The sequence below is a fragment of the Trichoderma gamsii genome (assembly GCF_001481775.2).
Source record: "Trichoderma gamsii strain T6085 chromosome Unknown Scaffold_15.2, whole genome shotgun sequence".
Lineage (NCBI taxonomy): Eukaryota > Fungi > Ascomycota > Sordariomycetes > Hypocreales > Hypocreaceae > Trichoderma > Trichoderma gamsii.
The window spans coordinates 245,718-264,392 of record NW_020171352.1 but is presented as its reverse complement, the minus strand read 5'-3'; the positions used below and the strand labels follow the sequence as shown (position 1 = coordinate 264,392).

General features: G+C 49.2%; 6 protein-coding genes across 6 annotated transcripts; 3 read left to right on the top strand and 3 right to left on the bottom strand.

Moving 5' to 3' along the window:
* Positions 1-386: 386 nt before the first annotated feature.
* On the top strand, positions 387-2,429 carry TGAM01_v204996 (hypothetical protein; the record flags this gene model as incomplete). The annotated part of the gene is made up of 2 exons (XM_018803548.1): positions 387-486; positions 712-2,429. 2 exons carry the CDS (start codon positions 387-389, stop codon positions 2,427-2,429), a joined length of 1,818 nt encoding a protein of 605 aa, XP_018663245.1.
* A 297-nt stretch (positions 2,430-2,726) lies between these two features.
* TGAM01_v204995 (hypothetical protein) lies at positions 2,727-3,595 on the bottom strand (the record flags this gene model as incomplete). The annotated part of the gene is made up of 3 exons (XM_018803549.1): positions 2,727-3,101; positions 3,188-3,256; positions 3,338-3,595. The coding sequence occupies 3 exons, from the start codon at positions 3,593-3,595 to the stop codon at positions 2,727-2,729; spliced, it is 702 nt and encodes a 233-aa protein (XP_018663246.1).
* A 4,117-nt stretch (positions 3,596-7,712) lies between these two features.
* TGAM01_v204994 (hypothetical protein) lies at positions 7,713-10,437 on the top strand (the record flags this gene model as incomplete). The annotated part of the gene is made up of 3 exons (XM_018803550.1): positions 7,713-7,824; positions 7,884-10,059; positions 10,113-10,437. The coding sequence occupies 3 exons, from the start codon at positions 7,713-7,715 to the stop codon at positions 10,435-10,437; spliced, it is 2,613 nt and encodes an 870-aa protein (XP_018663247.1).
* Positions 10,438-11,783: 1,346 nt separating this feature from the next.
* TGAM01_v204993 (50S ribosomal protein L26e) lies at positions 11,784-12,324 on the bottom strand (the record flags this gene model as incomplete). The annotated part of the gene is made up of 3 exons (XM_018803551.1): positions 11,784-12,062; positions 12,128-12,240; positions 12,306-12,324. The coding sequence occupies 3 exons, from the start codon at positions 12,322-12,324 to the stop codon at positions 11,784-11,786; spliced, it is 411 nt and encodes a 136-aa protein (XP_018663248.1).
* Positions 12,325-12,853: 529 nt separating this feature from the next.
* TGAM01_v204992 (hypothetical protein) lies at positions 12,854-16,142 on the bottom strand (the record flags this gene model as incomplete). The annotated part of the gene is made up of 7 exons (XM_024549550.1): positions 12,854-12,903; positions 12,964-13,414; positions 13,474-13,543; positions 13,612-13,952; positions 14,538-15,366; positions 15,420-15,855; positions 15,917-16,142. The coding sequence occupies 7 exons, from the start codon at positions 16,140-16,142 to the stop codon at positions 12,854-12,856; spliced, it is 2,403 nt and encodes an 800-aa protein (XP_024405682.1).
* A 1,660-nt stretch (positions 16,143-17,802) lies between these two features.
* TGAM01_v204991 (hypothetical protein) lies at positions 17,803-18,595 on the top strand (the record flags this gene model as incomplete). The annotated part of the gene is made up of 3 exons (XM_018803554.1): positions 17,803-17,982; positions 18,044-18,453; positions 18,508-18,595. 3 exons carry the CDS (start codon positions 17,803-17,805, stop codon positions 18,593-18,595), a joined length of 678 nt encoding a protein of 225 aa, XP_018663251.1.
* Between the last annotated feature and the right edge of the window lie 80 nt (positions 18,596-18,675).

The window sequence follows — 18,675 nt, the reverse complement described above, 5'->3', positions numbered from 1 at the left end:
CGCAAACAAAGTACGGGCACTGCCAGGCTATGCAGTCATGATTGAGCTCTGATGGCCTCTGATTTGGCGGCTCTTACATAGAAACGCTGGCCACTACGACGTGGTCGGCATTAGCGTCTGGTGTGATTTGCACAGGCCGCTTCCAATAACACCACGGGAAGCAGAAGTTAAGGCAAAACGGTCCTTTGTCGGATTTCAGCAAGGCGTTAGCTGTGAAGCTGCTAATGCCGGGAGACTCTTATTGAAATAGACGGGCCTGATAGCTCTCCGCTTCTTGCGTTAGGCGCGGGAGAAGAAGCCGCTAACATCGTACTGATGCCTCGGTACCTCACCATTACACGCAGTTCTTGTATGAACTCAGGTACACGGACTGAACGCCACGCGCAATGCGCCACTTTCCACCGCCCTCGCCACAGGAAATCAAGACTCCACGCGACTCAAAACCACTGAAGCATCGTATTCACGCGTTGCGCACTCTCCCTACAGGTGCGCAACATCCATGCCGCTCCATATCAGAGTTCCCAACAAGACTCCGGTCTAGGCGGGGCTTGTTGCTGCCGATCTCGCTACTGTTAGCTGCGCATGGCTTGCATGGCTTGCATGGGACTTGTTGATTGTATCGTGCAAGCCGCCAGATGATGCGCGGCCGGTCTGGGGCGTGGGGCAAGCCAATCCCTCGACTTGGCCCCCGTCGAATACCTGTGATACTAGTTCTCTCGGCTATTCTTGCGATCCTACTGCTTGGCAACTTGTCATCGACAACCCCAGCTTTGCCAAGCTCCTCCGACGTTGAGCCCAAGTTACAAGAACCCCCTTCTCATATCAGCGACGAGCCTCCCGAGCAATTCGTTGCACCGTCTCATCAACCACCACCTCTTCATCTGCAACAAAAGATTATCAAGTACAATGGCTCATCTTGGTTAGAAGATGAGCGGTCTCTTTCGACCTCGTTTTCCAGCTCAGTTACGCTCGATGCTGAGTGGATACTGCTTCCTCCTCTCAAGACTCGACAGCCTATCTATTGTTATTATGACACGGACAAGCAGGCAACGGTGGATGAGAGGGATGCTGAAACCGAGCTGCTCTTGACATGGCGCCGTGCCTGGTGGGCACAAGGGTTCCGTCCGGTTGTGCTAAGTGCTGCCGATGCTATGAATAATTCCTTCTATGACCAAGTACAGCGGATGCCATTAACCTCAGAGCTGAGACAAGATCTCATGCGATGGCTCGCCTGGGATGCTATGGGTGGAGGCATACTATCAGAATTCACAGTGTTCCCAATCGTTCCTCAGCAAGACGAATTGGTACCATTTTTGAGCACTGGAGTATTCCCAAGCTTGACGAAATGGACAGACCTCGACAATGCATTCATCGTTGGCCAAAAAGCTGATGTACATTCAGCCCTACAGACTATTTTACAGATAGAGCACATACATGAAACTACGAGTGTTACGGCAGCTCTTTCGGACACTGCAGTAGCAGTCAATACTACTAGTAGGCCGCTTGCTTACTATAGCCCCAACATTATCGAAACCAAATATGCCAAAGTCATTCAAAAGGCCGATAGGGCTGGTACTCTCCGCAATCTCAACAAACTCATCAACTATCATCTTTTAGTCATCTGGCAGAACAGCTTCTCTGAGGGTATCGAAGTCATGAAGCCCCTTCCAAAGCACGCCACAGCCATGGTCGCCGGTGCTTGGAAGCTGGCCCAGTCTCTAGCATCCTGCCCTGAAAGCCCGATGCTATCGTCTTGTCCTCCGAATATACCGAAATGCTCTCCCTGCGTGGCATCCCCCATGGCCGTCACTGTGCTTCCACGCCTCCGCTTCCACAACTCGCCCGACGTTTTTACAATTGGGGCAGTTCCGCATCCCTGGTCTTTTGCATTAGTGAATAATCTCCGAGAATCCATCAATGTCACTTGGATTCTTGAATCGCCTCGAGATACGTGGCTCAGCGCCGTTACTCAAGCTTATCTCGGCTCTGGCGTAACGTCAAGTCGCAGAGTGGTACAATTTAAAGAGCTAGTAGCCGGTGAGGCCAACTCTACGCAATTTCTATGGCTTCTTGCAGATGATGAAATACCCAGTGATCTGGAGTGGCATTTTGGATTTACCATTCCCGACAAAGGCATGGATGACGGAAAATCTCTCAGCCCGGTGCCGGCTATACGCTTGCTCAAGGATGAAGAAGAGCCAGACAGGGTCAAACAAGTCGCACATGAACAGGTTCTTCTTGATCGCGCCAAGCAAGTGGTCATGATGAGCAAGCCATTCATCAATGGAACTGAGATGCGCACTTCACTCGAAGCTTGGAATATGGCTGATACAGAGGCATGGCGGTTCACACGAGCTTTTCACGCACGCCGCTTTTTGGAACGCGAAGAATGGGAAAAGACATATCGCCAGAGGCGAGGTATAAATTAGGAACTGTTGAAAATTTTGTATTGTATATCTTCTTACTCTTTTTTTCTTCCTGCTCTTGCGTGCGCTTGAGCAGCTTTATTGTTTACCTATAGATAGATTTTAGATAACGTTTACTCCTTTCCGTGAGCAATCCAAATCAAATTTTTTTCCTCCACTTTTTCGAAATTTTAAAGAAAATAGAAACGAAAGATGAAAAAAAAAAACTCGTTTGGTAGCCTTTTGGATGTTGAATCCTTATGAGCCACCAGACCTCCAATTCAATGATGCAACCAGTCTTGAACGTAGAGGCCACTAGTATCAAACTTTGACGGTAGTATCGCCGCCCATCTCGCCGCTCATCTCCCGTGAAGTCACTCCGCGGCGCAATAATCCAAGGCCTTGAGTATCGACGTTGGCATCCGTGCCGTTCAGCTTCTCTACCCGACCATTCAAGACAGCCTCTGGGAGCTGGGTGGAACGCACGCCACCATGTTCATAGATTGAGCCAAGTTGGTATTGTTGAGAAGAAGCTTGCTCTTCCAGGAGCTCGTGGATGTGATCGTTGAGCCAGAGGCCTTCGAGACTCTCAGAGGGCATGTCCTTGGCGCCAGATATGACCTTTTTGCAAGTGGGCTTGCCACAAAAGCAGTCGAATGGCTGAGCCATGTCCCATTCAGTTGAGGGGTAAAAAAACTATAAGAAAGAGAACAATCAGAATAAATAAGTCCGAATCCGTATCATGGCAATGGTGGAGCAGTGAGAAATATGGGTTTACTAACTGTAAGTTCATCTCCAGGACGGAGGCCTTTGGGGCCAGCCACAATCCTCATGCTCCCCATATCAAAGTGCTATAGGTAAATATTAACAGCCAAACTTTTTAAAAGATCTTATGACAGGTCTTCACTATCCCGGTGGTTGGTTCAACTAACAAGAGACGGCTCGCAAGAGTGGTTAATGTAGAGCAAGTCGCTGTTGAGATTCAGGTGCCTATCTCTCCCCATCTGCACCGTAGCGTAGGTGGCCTTCTCGGCCACATCGCAAGGGGGAAACTCAAACTTGGCGAACAGGCCAAATGGTGGCACAGTCACTTTTGAAAGGCTCTTGGTCATGAAGTCGGCTCCGCTGACGACGACATCTTGGACGTCGGGGTGGGAGGGCTGTTTCCAGTACGGCTTAAGAGGGGCCATTGCGAGAGTGTATCGTAAGTTTGGGGCTAAATACACAGAAAGTAGAGGGCCAAATGGATATAGTATGTAATGAGAAGAGATACAACAAAATGACTCTTTGGATACAGAAGCAATGGCGGTGCCGGATACGGGTGGATTTATGGCTGAGTGATTAAGCAGTCAGCTAACCTCATATCATCTAGCAGTTTAGCCAAAGTCAATTCCCGTCTCAAAACTCGGCGGATCACCAAGGTATTTATAAACAGCTCTCCCCTGCCTATGATGTATTCAGCCCCAATTGATCCATCCGCTGTCAGCTCCAAGGCAATCCTACGCAGCTGCTAATATACCGCGGGCCGTAGAACTGGCTCGGCTCCCTCCAACGTCTTGGTTGCCGAGGACAAGTCAGCGGCTCCACGCGGAGGGTTCCACAAGCGCACTATCTTCATAGCATCACAACGTCTCCAGCACTAGGGCAGCTAATGACAGGCAACGGCGGGGTAGCATCAGGCGAAGGAGGCTTTTTCGCGATCCATTTGTCCTTTGGAGGTGCGGAGACCTCTCCCATGCTCGGCTGTCGACAAGGGCCTATCAAAAGCTAGTGTGTAACCTAAATTGGTAACGCAAAGAGGCACAAGGGATTTGGCAATGGCAGGATTTGCACCAGACATGTAACATTAATTGATCTCTTTGAAACAAGCTGCTGCACACCTCTGTAAGATAAAGCAGCCTACCTTCTGTCTAAGCTCCCGAGTTCAATTCTTTCTTTAGTGGGGTATTTAACACCAAATTATTGGGTACTAATAGTTGTAATTACAGCCATGGTATAAATTAGCGCATCTAATCTGTATTTATATAGATAATTAGCATGTGAAACTGTCCAATCCCAAATGGCACATGCAGCTATAGCAGCTATGGTAGCGATAGTAGCGATAGTAGCGATAGTAGCTATAGCAGCTACTATATGTAGCTATAGTAGCTATAGTAGCTATTTGCACCTCAGATCACGAGATACTGTGATAAAGCTTTAGATACATAGACGTCAATCTGCGAGCTTTAATACAATCAATGGCAATTGCCCTGGTTACTCACTTTTCCCCCTGAATTCCTCAACTACAAGCTACCTTAGTGTTCTTCAGGTTCCGTTTGCTACGTCTAACAGATAGGCGTTCCAGAGTCGCTCCCAGAGCTGCATAGCAAAGTCATGAATATGAAGAGCATTTTTGTGATCACTGCATCTTTTTTCACATCCTTTTCAATGTCGAAAAGCTTGATGCTGCGTCCATTAGATAGAAGCAGAGAAGAAAACCCGAATGCTTCATTATCTGAGACAGCTGACAGCCATTTCGCTAGAGTGTGACAGCCGGCGCACATTTGACAATAGCAAGGGCTGTTGACCTAAACTGCTATTGAATGCAGATACTTTTCACTTTATTTTTCTCTGCTTTCTCACTTGATCAAATTCATCGCCCACTCTATTGGCCTCTTCACCTCTTTTCTGTGACTGCACATCTCGTACCTAGATCGCCTCATCTTTTGGGATGCCTAGCCATCAAGCAGGCTTGAACAATCTTTAGTATCATCGTCAAATAACAACAAGGCATATGATTCAAGCATACCTGGCTCTCTTATTCTTATTCGTTAACAGTATGGTTATAGGTAGTAGAAAGAGTGGCAGCAGTACTGTTTGACAGCAAATGCGATTGTTTGGCTCTGGGGCATCTAGGTCTTGAGTACATGTACTTTAGGCTTGGCAGATTCAAGCGTTATTCTAGAAGAGATTCATCCCCAATAGATCGCAAGGTGTGTATATGGCATAATCTACCTGGCTTGACCGGCCGAATGAGGCGTGATGTTGGATTCAGGCTTTTGGAGCGGTGACTGGGGGTTTGATCTATTTTTCTTGGCTAACTTATCGCATAATGGCATATGAAGCAAATTATTTGACTTGACAATATCTTTTGTTTCTACCTCAATCATGACTACAGCCATATAGTATCTCGCTAGGTTATTTCTCATCCCCTACAAATACAAAGACTGACATATCCTTTCAGGAGTAGCTGGGGCTGTATTGGAATTGACGAGGGGATTGTTTTCTACCAGCAAATACCCTGATATGATGGCGGCTGTCATGGTGTGTTACATAAGGAACGATGGTGTGTAATTGTAAGCACCGATTGAGCGGCTACTTAGTTGCAACCATGCATTGTTTCCCCCTCGACTTGACGAGCGTCTTGCATATGGATATTGCTTTGGGCACAAGGGTCCCTCTACTAAGTTCTGACGAGGTGGTAATGGGAAGGCTAGGCCATATGAAAGTGGCCGCCTGATTGTGCTTGGAAAATCATCTCACCAGCAACTTTCCTCTACACGATTAGAGAGAGTCATTGGTGATGAATGGAATAAGAAGTAAATTGCGCATGCGGCTTGGATACTAACTCTACTTGATATTCAAGAGCTAATGTCTTTATTTAGACTCCTTTAAAGTGAGAAGATCATGATGAATCAGCCCATCATGCGAGTCAATTAAAACTTGCTCATCTGAAGCTATTCATTGACTGTTTCATGTTGGCAAAGCAAAATCAGCTCACTCCAGCAGAGGCCTTGTAGCAATTGGTCTATCAATGTACTAATAGTCTTCAGTTACCGTTCAGAAAGCGTCGCTCGGTACTCCAAAGGCCCACCCATTATACATAACAAAGGTGGTACACCAAGACCAGATTATCACGAACATGGAAGCAACACAACTCAATGGACGTGCAAGAACCAAGTCACTGAATTTGGGTGCACTGATCTGAGCAAGTTTTCTGAGATTTCCTCCGATTGCCTTCCGCCAGGCATTGAATTCACAATATTGTTATGTCTCCGGGGGTTACAGGTCCGCCGAGCCGGCATGCGTCCGGCAGCCTATCTCCACGATTGTTGATCAAGTAGGAAAAGCTTTGCTTGTAACATGAAACGAGCCGTCACGTCTCCAGGCGTGTATAACGCGCAGCACCGGGGCAACGAGTAAATATTCGCTTTGTGCTGTTTTTTTTCTCGGCACTATATCAATTGGCCAACAGTTCCTTCTCGTTCATGCACTGCACCTTCTGTTGAAGTTTCTCATCCACACTGCGGCCAAACGCACTTTCCAGATATCTTCTGTTCTTCTAACCAGATATAACTCCTTGTTTAGCAACAGATATTCTCGCTATTCAACCGAGGCTATTCGGCTACACGCCATCTTTCTTGATTGACCATATTTTCTTGGTACCTACTCGATAGTACCTACTCGATATCTCCTGCTCCATGTTGGCTCCAGCCCACCACTAGGTCCCTGGCTTTCCACTCCAGTAGCATCCAAACGCTGATAATCGGCGCATCAGCGCCAAGCTTCTATCTACTGGGTTGGAGACTGAGATTCTTGATTTTGTTCTCTTTGGTATCTTAAGCTGACAAATATCAGGCGACGACGTCACCCGCCTTTCGCTTTTCGCTTGAAGAACAGCTCCGTGTGCCTCGCAGTTTCCCAGATCGCTCAGCGCAACTTCCTGCTTTAGCTCATCTCATTGGCAAGTACAGACTGACTCGGCTATCCTCGAACACGCTCCTTCTCGAATTTGCTAACTCGGCTTCTACAGATCTTGGAAGGTACCTGGTCCTGGGTACCAAGGTAGGGCAGCTCATCGGTGCTCATTTCGTGCTCGATTTGCTTTCTTCACACGCCATTCCACTTCTACCCAACTTCAACTGCACTCTTTCGATCACCAGACAGCTTCAGTTTCTCGCCGCTCGACCCCCTTCCTCTTGTTGGACGCCTGCTCTCTAAGGCTTTGTATGCATATTCGTGCTCACTTGGCACTCGTTTGGTAATGCTTTTCTTCCCTTTCCTCTCTGTAACTCTGTGTGCACCTGTGGATGACATTCTCTTTCCCCTTTTTCCTACCAGCAGCTGCAGAGTTCTGTCTCCTTTTGACTACGATTTGCTAATTGCATACTCACCAGAACAGATTCCAGCCACAACTGTGTTTGTTTCGATTTGCACTCATCTGCAACTGTTTCCTTCGCGACTTCTACTGTTCCTCATTTCTGTTGCTTCCCTTCACTTAGGAAGGATTGCCTATCTACATTTCCTGCGGTCTTTTTGAAACTAGCAATGGCCGTCCAAACCTATACGCCTCACGAGCTTCTCCGTCTTAAGAAGGCACCTGTCGGAGAAGGACTATACGGTCAGCTCCAAGCAAAGCTTCGCCAAGATCAAGACCTTGGTAAGATTCTCTCTTGCAGATACTCTGATACCTTTGCTAATCGGCTGGAATCATTTTAGGCGAAGTATTACGACTGCCTCTTGAACGCCCACTTCCTCACATCATGGAAGAGCCAGCCAAGTTCTCTGGAGGTGTAGATAATTCTTCTCCTCGTCGTGGAGAAGGGGCTCGACAGTTAGATGGTACTGAGTCTGAATGGAGATACCGTGGCCGCACTGATTCAGATGCCGTGGGAGCACAACCCATCTCTGCGCCGGCTGGCTTAGCTGCTCAGAAAAATGAAGGTTTCCAACGATTCTACCGAGCAGTTGTATCGCCAACTCATGTTCGAGTTACAGCCGGTGGTCGCATCGTACCGAACACACGCGGTTCTCCATCACCCACAGCTAGGTGGCCCAGAGAAAAGCCTGCCATGGAGGCAGCTACCAACAACAGCCACCAACCTAGCCGGGAGTCTCTGCAGCAAGGCCAGTTTGCTATGCCACAGCCTTTTGGCTTTTTCCCTCCGCATGCTATGATTCCGAGCTTTGCTCCTGGCATGGTACCTATGCCAATGGGACCAGCCCCGTATCCTATTATGCCCTGGCATGTAGGGTTCAATATTGGTGGGGCTATGGGAATGGCTCCTCACACCATGAGCCATGTTCCAGGTCTCGTGGCAGTACCGCCGCCACCGCCAAACTCAGCAAATAATGACCGGCAAAGTGAAACCGGAGCTGCGGAGAACGCAACACCAACTCGGGTTGTTGCCTCTGACCATTGCGATCCTACACGGCCCCATATCCATAACGGACAATGGATGGTGCCGTCTGGAAGTTCTTTCCAACCCTTTGCCTTGGGACCTCATCATGGATTTTTGGGACCCCCAATGTTGTCACCCATGGCAGCTGGCGAGAGATTTGTCCCTAGTCATATCATGTCTCCTTTGTCTCAGAGCAATGGACAGATACCTCAAGCTCAGGCAGCTGGCGTGCCGCTTCCCATGCAGCCATACCCTACGGCACCGAATTTTGCCCTATCTGCTGGACAACATCAGTCCTCCATCCGAGCCAGCCAGATAACCAAAAGACAGCTTTCGGTGCTTCGAGCTTCTCTCAAGTGGACGGAGGACCAGTTACAATACAACAAGCATCAAATTGATGAAAGAACCATGGAGCTTCATGCGCAGTCGTTGCGTCACTCCATCGAGCACTTCGAGAAGATTCAAGATGAGCAGGCTGCCAATGAAAATAAATGTTTCACAAAGGATCAATCTCAGGACGATTTAAGTGGTTCAACATCCGCAGATGATGATCAGTCAAAATCTCCAGTGACTAGTAGCAGCGCAAAACAAGAAAACAGCGCTGACAGCTTTTCCAGTCTCCCAGACGAAGCCTCTATTGTGCGAACTGACAAGGGAAACTCAAAAAGCCAGCGAATTGCTTTCTCTTCTAACCATGACAGTGCTAGCATTCAAGCTGCGCCTAAAGTGCAGTCTTTGGGTAAAGCCGATGAAACTATTGCCAGCAAGAAATCATCAGCTTTGCCTGTCACTGCAGCGCTGGCTCCTCCATTTCAGCCTCGCGCAGCAGAAACTCAATCTGCCAGCGACGAAATGCCACGTTCTGTCAATATTCGGCCCAGGTACGAGGAAAATGTGCCTCCCAAGCCTTATCTTGTGGGAGAGCTCCCGCCTGGAATGAGCGCTGAGCGAGCTCAGGATACGGACTACATTTACCCACGACCATTAACTGAGGACGAACTCCGAGCTCGTCACATGTACTGGGGCAACGCTCCCCATCACCTTCAAAGTGGTCTTCCCAAATTCGATGGCAAGGACTTTTATCCACCCTCGCCAGACAGCAGTCAATCTCCCGACAATGACTCGGGCCTCAATCAGAGATTTAATTCTGTCATGGCCAGTGTGATTGAGACTGAAGGCGGTGGCAGGAACGGTGAAGCTGAAACTGATCCTTTCCAATCTTCTCGATGTACTCCGCATCCATGTGGGCGAGGTGCAATGGGAACCTCAACTGAGTCCGGTTCATCTCAGAAATCCACAGCCCCTAGTCGAGATAGCAATATGTTGGTTGTTCGTCGTTCCCGTCAAGATACGGGAAAAAAGGTCTACAGGGGAAGTCGTCATGAGGTGACTGTGGCTGACAGTCCCAATGCTCGCTCCGAGAGCGACAGTCCCGACGAAAATGATGAGAAAAACATTGTGTTCAAAGGACGTAATTCTTTACGTCAAACTCGGTCCGTAAATTACCCTCCTACATCGTGATTCGACTAACACAGAGTATCTCTAGGCCAAGACCTCGCAGCGGCATCTGGCATGAGATGATGAAACGCGGTACCTCGAGTGGTAACGCAGTCCCCGGAACGGTTTCGTCTACCACAGCTCAAGGCGTTCTGCCTCACTATAGCGGCCACGCCACTGCATCTCTTGCGCCTACAGCCACCAATATCAACTCTGCTCCCCGGGAGCAGGCTAGTAAATCGGGAAACTCGAATGAAAGCGGATCAGTGAACTCCGTGGTGGAGAGACAGATTGAGAACAGACCTCCTGGAGACGGCAAGCTCAATACCTATCTAGGCGTTCAAGGATCGAAAAAGCGGTCTTCAGCGATTTGAGAACACGGCAGTACGGCTTCATGGTACTGCAGAGAGCAACTCAATCGAAGATTCAGCAGAATCATCTTTTATGACGAGCACATTTACGGATTGTATGAATACCTATCATGAAGATTACGAGATTTCGGCATTATTTCCTTTCGACTTTGTTGCCGCCTTCTTTGTCAACGACGAATCACCTGAGAATAATACAATGTCAATCTCAGCATTTATTCGTGGCCAAAAGGAGCGGTGTAATTATTGCTTTTTAACAGACTCAGGGCGTGTCGCTTATTGTTAGAGTTCCATTGTATGATAGATGTAATACGTTGGCATGTGAATAATCACGAGGCTATGTTTAGCTGTTGGAGGTTTTGTACAGAGTATAGTTTGCTACAGGTAGAAATGGGGTTCTTCAGTGGTCGACCAACTGCTAACAAGCAGCAAATTTGGCCTTTGGGGGAATCTCATTTTGCTTATAATCAATAATATTGCTTTTGCTTTGCTAAATATCTTTCGTCTTTTGGCTCCAAGTCCAGCATGATCAAGGGAGCAGACCAGGAGGAGCAGCACCTATACCTGACAATGAAGATGCTTGTGTACTGGCAGGCGTGTAGCGTGAGTGAGCTTACTCGCACTGTGTCTTCATCGACAATCTGATTTTACGTAGCATCGTCCAGCCACGGCTCTAAACAACTTATCGTCTACGGTTTGTTCCTCACTATCAAATTTCTAACTCCATTGCAGAGAAGGCAAGCAGAAATCTTCAGCAAGCGATAGAGACTCGTGGTATGAGTCTCAGTCGGGGTTTGTTCTTCGCCAGTCGTATACCTCGAAAACCATCAGTCATTGTGGTCGACGCGGAGATTATCTAGCGGGATTCACAGCATACTACGAAGCGAACAACCGACCTACCTGTGTATATGTGCCTTGTCTTGCTTCACTCTTCAAGAGTTTCAAAAGCCAAGACTGATGGCAGTCTACGAAGGCTGGGTTGTGACAGCCCCTCGACACAAGTCGAGTTCACAAAGTCTCATCGAGACAGTAGCCAAGAAAAAAATGAAACGGGGACACAGCCAAAGCTTCGGGAAACACCTCCCATGGAGCATTTCACACAACAAGTTGGTGAAACGGCCATTGAGAATCGTAAAATTCTCGATTCATCTACCCTGCTGAGAACGCCGGACCTGCAGGGGAGGTCTCGGGTATCGCTAAAAAACGCCGGATCAAATGCCCATTCCCTTGTTCCCGTTATTGTGCCATGGATGCATCACATGGAAGAATTGTGTAAGCTGAAGAAAAAAAATTATTCACCTCCATCGTCCCGTTCCCGTTTTGATTTTTTGGTTGTCCAAGTGTTTCTGCATTTAAGCAGAGACCTTGCCGGGAGCGCGGAGCTCACGGCCAACCTTGGAGCGGGCCAGGATGCTCTCACGGTCCTTGTCAAGCTTGAGCTTGGTGACGACGACGTTGGAGGGGTGGATGCCCAGAGGGACGCTCTGGCCGCTGGCCTTGTCGCGGGTGACACGCTCGACGTGGATCACGTACTTGAGACGGTAGACGGAGGTGACCTTGCCCTCGCGGCCTTTGTTAGAGCCACGGACAATGGTGACCTCGTCGTCCTTGCGGATGGGGATGCTGCGGACCTATTGGAGCAGAATTGTTAGCTTTTGTTGCCCCGAAAAATTCTCTTGCGATAGATCCAACATACGTTGTACTTCTCACGAAGCTCCTTGCTGAGAGGGGCGCTCATGATGGTACGGCGCTCGCCAGAGCCAGCCTTGAAGTGAGCACGGCGGCTCTTGCTTCGGGAGGAGTGGAGGTCTGTTGGATTTTTGTTAGTTCTAAATATTCAATCAATTCGGTTTGGATCTGAAAGCTAAACTCACTCTTGTTCAGCTTGACCATTTTGGCGGTTGGGGATTCTTGGCGACGAGGAAATCCTGGTGTCTGGCGTTGGGTGATGAGGAGAGAAAAGAAGAAAAAAAAAAAAATCCAGCACAAAATCGGCGGTTGGCAAATTGGTTGTCAATTTGGTGGGCGACGATTTTGGCGGGCTGTGGATATGCACGTGATTTGGTCTGCCCTATGTGACGCTTAGCCTTTGAAGGCGATGGTCTCTCCTACTACTAGTAGTAGCTATCGTGCTTAGTCATTCTGAGCGTGCTAATGGCAGATCGCCTGCAATTAGAGATGCGAGATAAGCTATTTAGATAGAGTCTGTAAGGGGTCTCTCATTGGCTTTTGTGAGCGGAATACGGTATTTTTACATTTTGTACGCTAGCTATGTATGTTTTTGCTTCTCCTTAGTAATAATATACAGTTTTTTCTTCTTCTAAACTCCTCGGTCGTCTATGTATCGCATATCATCATAGAGAGGCCGCAACGCCGCATAGAAAGTATGTGTTATACAAGGCATATCGACCTTCAAGGCCATCTAGTTGGAGGCAGGAGGGGTGAATCTGCCATTGTTGTCATATCTCGCTTCTACTTGGAGTCAGTAACGGAAAATGGGGAGAGGTCGGTCAAGGCGCCGTGCAAACTTACTAAAGAATGTATAGTTCAGGGTTACGGTTTCAACGCCTTTCATGTTGACATCGTTCAACAAGTCGGGATCCAAGTAGAAGAACACAGGCATGTCCACCGTCTCGCCAGCGTTTAATCTCTGCTCCTCAAAGCAGAAGCACTGGATCTTGCTAAAGTAGCCTGCGCATTGGGCGGGCGTCACGCTGTATGTTGCCACGCCAATGATGTCTTTGTCGCCGAGGTTCGTCGCCTTGTAGAATGCCAGGGCCGTCTCACCGGGCAGAACTCGGACTTCTCGCTGCTGGGGGACAAACTTCCACGGGAGGACGTCAGACACGGCAGCGTTGAAGGTGACTTTGATTCGCTTCGCAGAAGTGACGGGGACAAGGCGAGTGGAGAGGTCTTCGCCTTCGTCGCCGCCCAGGCCATAGGCGCGGATCGGTGTGCCTCCCCAGCCAGTGGTTTGGCATATCTACAGCCGAATTAGCTCATTAATCCAACTCGATTGAAGAATTAAAACCTTTAACAAACCATTTTGTAGAGGGGCACGGCGCCGTATGCCAGGCCAAGAAAGCCAATTATCGCGCTGAGGGTCCAGTAGCTGCAGAACATATGAGCCTAGTTTTTCTCCACACGAATTGCCCGCTCAGACAGAGAAGTCTCCCATACGTTGAGGTCATATTCTTCTGATTGTATTGCGCCCGAATGTTGTCCATATAAGCGCCAGTCGCCTGCTGCCGAGACGGCGTCTGGGGTTCTCGACGAGGTCTTGAGATGGAGAGATTGCGGCGAAACTCTGCGAGATTGGGCCGGCGGCTCTGAGGCCGGGCATTCTGGCAGAAAAAGCAAGCCCATTGTGACGATGAGCTTGCTATCCGTGGAGGACCGGTGCGCACAAGGCGCAATGCGCTATTCATTTTTGCTGCGTTGCGATATTTGCAAGACGGTTGAAGAGGTAGCAATTCTTCAATGCTACATGTAAGCTTGAATTTGGCGCTAGCATCTCTAATCTGATAGCGCTCAGTGGCGTGACATCTCATGGTGGGGCAGCGGTTCGGCACGGGCTGGATTGGCTCCAGGAGTTCAACTCTGCCAGGAATGCAATTAACACGTGCTTCATCGTCTTGAGGTCTGATGTGGTCGAGTCAGATGATGGCAACAGGGAGATTGGAATAGAGTGTGCTGTATTGGCATTGTAGGCTAACAAAAGAGCTGGTGAAGCAAGCTGATATCGCCGAATGGGGCATCACATGTCAGGCTTTCATGAACTGGCCCATGGGTTTTATCTGTCTATGGGTGGCTAAATTCAAGCTTTGGTATTCATACTAATTACTATCTATTGCTAAATTTTAAATTTCGACTGTCAATCTTGCATCGCAGCTTTGCTGGTCGTGTCGTTATATCATGTAAGCCCAGGCTAATCCATGCGCAATGGGAATATCTCTAAAAATGGGTTTTAAAAGAAAGAAAACAACGCTTTTTCAATATCCGTCAAGACTTTATGCCATTTTTTGACGTCCAAATCTCTTTTGGATGCCATTGGCAAGAGGCTTTACCACTTTCTGTCTTCCAGATTGTGCCAGCCTCTCAAGTACCTGAATAACGAATACTTGAATGGCCAGAATGATAAGTCGCAGTAATTGATCCAGCAACCCTAGCCTTGGAACCCTTCCACGGCTATAGGTAGAGTCTCGCATCTCAAAGGGGAGCTTAGCACCCAGGTGATCCTGAGCTACCTGCAAGCCGCTAGTGAAGCCATCTTCGTGGAATCCATATCCGGTCCACGCACCGATATAGCTGATTCCTCTCCTGTCCTGTATATAGCGCAGCATCTTTTGTGCACGCACAGCTGACGGAGTGTATAATGGATGGCTATACCGGAATGTCCCCTGGACTTTGCTTGGATCAGGACGCTGGATAGGATTCAAAGTGACCAGCACATCCCCAAATGGGTTCCTTGGAATATGCTGCAGGATGTTCATGTTGTATGTCAAGCAGACCTTATCCATCATGGCCTTTTTCGTCGAAGAAGAAGATGTTGTAAGGAAGTTCCAGCTTGACCATGCCTTTTTATTGCGTGGCATCAGCGATACATCTGAATGCAGCACTGCTTCGTTTTGCGATGTCTGGAAGCAAGACAAGATTGAGCGCTCCTGCTCTGTAGCAGATGTGCCGAGAATGGACAGCGCTTGGTCACCATGAGTCGCCAAGATGACATGGTCATATACTTCAGTCTTGCCATTTTCAAGATGTAAAAGAACACGGCCGTGCGAGTCATTTGAGACATTCTTGACTGCCGTTTTGAGGAACAGGTGATTAGACGGAAAGCCTTTCATGACAGCATCAATGTATGATCGAGCGCCGTTTTTCAGTGTAAGCCACTTTGGACGTAAGGCTATTGTTGATAGCAAATGGTGATTCCATCTACATCAATTGTCAGTATCAGACTGGATAGCCAAAAAGGGCGTTTGACTAACAGGAAGCGGACAAGCGTCGTCGCAGGAAACTCTAATGCGCATTTATCCGGACTGGCACTCCAGATGGCAGCCGTCATGGGTATCAAATAGTCGTCTCGGAAGCCATCCGAATAGCCTTCCCGCTCCAGGTATTCTCCAATGGTCAAGGTCTTGTGGACATGGTTCATCATGTGCTCTCCCCCGTATCGCGGCTCATATTCCTCTTCGTCGATGAGCAAGTCCAGTGCAAATTGGCTAAAGCGAACGATGTCAAACAGCGTCCTCCACATCCGGGGAGAGAAGAGGTTTCTCTTTTGGCAGAAGATGGTGCCCAAGCTCGTGCTCGCCCATTCAAAGAGACCGCGATCTCGCGATACGCTAAAGGTCATCTCAGTGGGCTCGGTTGCCACTCCGACGGCAGGCTTTCCCACCCGGCTGAGGAAATTGAGGAAATTGGCTAGATATAGGATGAGTGTTTGAGTAAAATATAATACAATCGGTCGTCTCAATTGACTCACGGTATGTCGCGGTGTTCAGGACGATGAAGCCAGTGTCAACGTCCGTCGTGTACTTGCCGGCCTTCCACTGCACAGTGTTGGTGTGGCCGCCCAAGCGGTCTGCGGCCTCGTAGAGGTAGACATCGTGATAAGTTCGGTTCAGGGCCCAGAGCGCCGCAATGCCCGCACTGCCACTGCCGACAATGGCCACCTTCTTCCTGGAATATCTGTTAACGGAGTGGCTCATGGGAACGGCGGTTTGTGTGTAAGTGGCGATGGCTGATGAGCGTCAAGGCGAGGAACGGATCTTAAGGCTGGGAGAGGCTTCAGCTGCCCAAAAAAAAGCCACCCAAGACCATTTGCACATGTCAGAGGCTCGACCTGAGAACGAACCAGGACAAGGGGGGGAGAGCTGCCGGCGCCACCGATGGAACTCTGCATAAGTGTAGCGGCGCTGATTCGATGACACGGAGTAGATAGCATGCAGGAGAATCAAACAACTCACACATGCCGCGGTTCTGCTCGCAGGGGCATCGTTACGTGCAGCAGTCTATGTAGGAGGTACAGGTACAGGAACTCGTTTCCGCGTCTGTGCTGCTGATACACGCCAACGCAAGGGATCGGATCACCACAGGAACAGACAATCTGGCCACCGGGTCGGGGATTTTACAGGAGAGGCTCCTCAGCGCTTTATGTACTCCTAATGGGCTGCCGGGGTCCTGGACGATCGAGGACGCAAGCGGCTGAGCTAGCGCCACGGGTGGCTGGAGCTGGACGCTTTCATTTAACCTTGAATCTGCGATTTGCGACACTCGCTGCTCATGCTACCTCATATCTCGATGGAGGCGCCTAACAGCGCTGTCCGGGCGTCTAAGCCAACGATTTCGGCGCAAATAATCAGGGGCTGAGGAGTGGTGGGTGGCAGATAGCAGCAGCCGGAATCAACGAGCTAGCCTGGCCTGCCAACGAGGCGATACCATGCACGACTTGGCGCAGCGACCAGGATGCGATAACGCACTCGCATAAGACTCTACATACATACAGCAGAACTGTGGTCTGATGTACATGTAATTACGTGCCTCGACGTGGAGATCTATCAGTGGAGCAGAATTTTCTGTTTGCCTCCATAATCACATGCTTCCAGCTGGTAAAATCAGAGGCCGACATCTGGTTGTCGCTTCGCCCTCGCCCTAGGCGGTCAGTCCACATTCTACTGAGACCGCCATGCGCCTTTGCAATTCTAACAGCAGCCGGTGGCTGGCATGTCGAGCACTCAACGGGATCGGGAAACGTGGGTTCGAATCTCCAATTCTTGAAAGCGCCGTGTAGGAAATCCTGCATCTTATTTACCCGGCCTCTCAACTTTGCGCCATCGACAAGTCTAGACGCTTAGCCTTTATATTCTTCGGCCGGGAGAATCAACTTATGGAAGAAAAGAAGAAAAAAGCAAATTCTGCATGCAGCTGTGCAGAGATAATATCGCCTGGTGTGCACGGACCATATGCTTACTAAGTCACTCTGCCGTGCTTTAGCCGTCTCTTTACGCTGAAATGGGCCCCACTGCTTTGGGGTACTTTGACATGCGCTAAGACAAGGTACTCGGCTGCAGGCACCATGCAGGGAGAGTACATGGCTGCCCGCAACAAGACAGTACCCCCTCTTATTGCCCAGCCCGACTGGTCTCGAAATCGGGTGCGTACGTACGATGACGGCGATTTCGACGGTCATCTGAGACGGCCATTTCTCAACAACATCAAAAGAGCCAAGCAAAGCGCAGCACGCATCGCAAACTTCGACGCCATCGCCCCGACTCTCCTTTTCTGCGAATCTCTAGCGGGTTTTCCGTTTGATAGCCGTTCGTCTCTTCTCGATTAATCTCCGCTGCTCTCCTTGCCTCGATAAGCAAGATGGCGAACCCTCTCGACACAGATGCTGGCTCGGAGCTCTTCAGCTCCTACGAGGCCGAACTCAAGCTTGTACAGGCAGACCTGGCACAAAAGCTAGATCAGATACCTGATCTAACCGGCGAACCGCGCAAGGCTGCAGTCAGCCAAGCCGAGCGCGCCTTGGAGGAGGCAGATGAACTGGTATTTCTGCCGTTGTATCAACACATCAACAGAGCTAATGTTTTTCTTAATGTGAATACAGCTGGGCCAAATGCGACTTGAAAAACAGAACATCCCGACATCTGCACGAGCCAAAGTTAACCAGCGCTTCCGTAACTACGAATCCGACATCGATGGGAGCCGCCGAAAGCTTACAAGTCTCTCCTCCAACCGCGCTGCTCTTTTCGGCTCGCGGTACACCGATGAGCCATCAGGAGACATCAACTTGGAACAACGACAACAGCTGCTGTCAGGAACCGAAAGACTCGACCGAAGCACACAGCGGCTTATGTCAAGCCAAAGACTCGCCAACGAGACAGAGGCTATTGGAGCAGAAACCTTGGCCGACTTGCACCGCCAAGGTGAAGTTATTCGCCATACACATGATACCCTCTTGGACAGCGAAAACTATGTCGACCGCAGCGTCAAGACCTTGAGGGGGATGGCTCGGAGGTAACGTAACGTCCCACTGGCAATGGCAAAGCACAAGATATTGATGGTAAATAGCATGGCGACGAACCGGGTGATTACAATTTCCATCATTACCATCTTGGTGCTTTTGATCGTTGCTGTCATTTTCAGCAAGTTCCGATGAAGCAAGGCTATACTTGGAGTTATACGGGCGACCCGGAGTTTAATCAACTGGACTTATTGCTTGGCTTTCTTTCCTTCCCT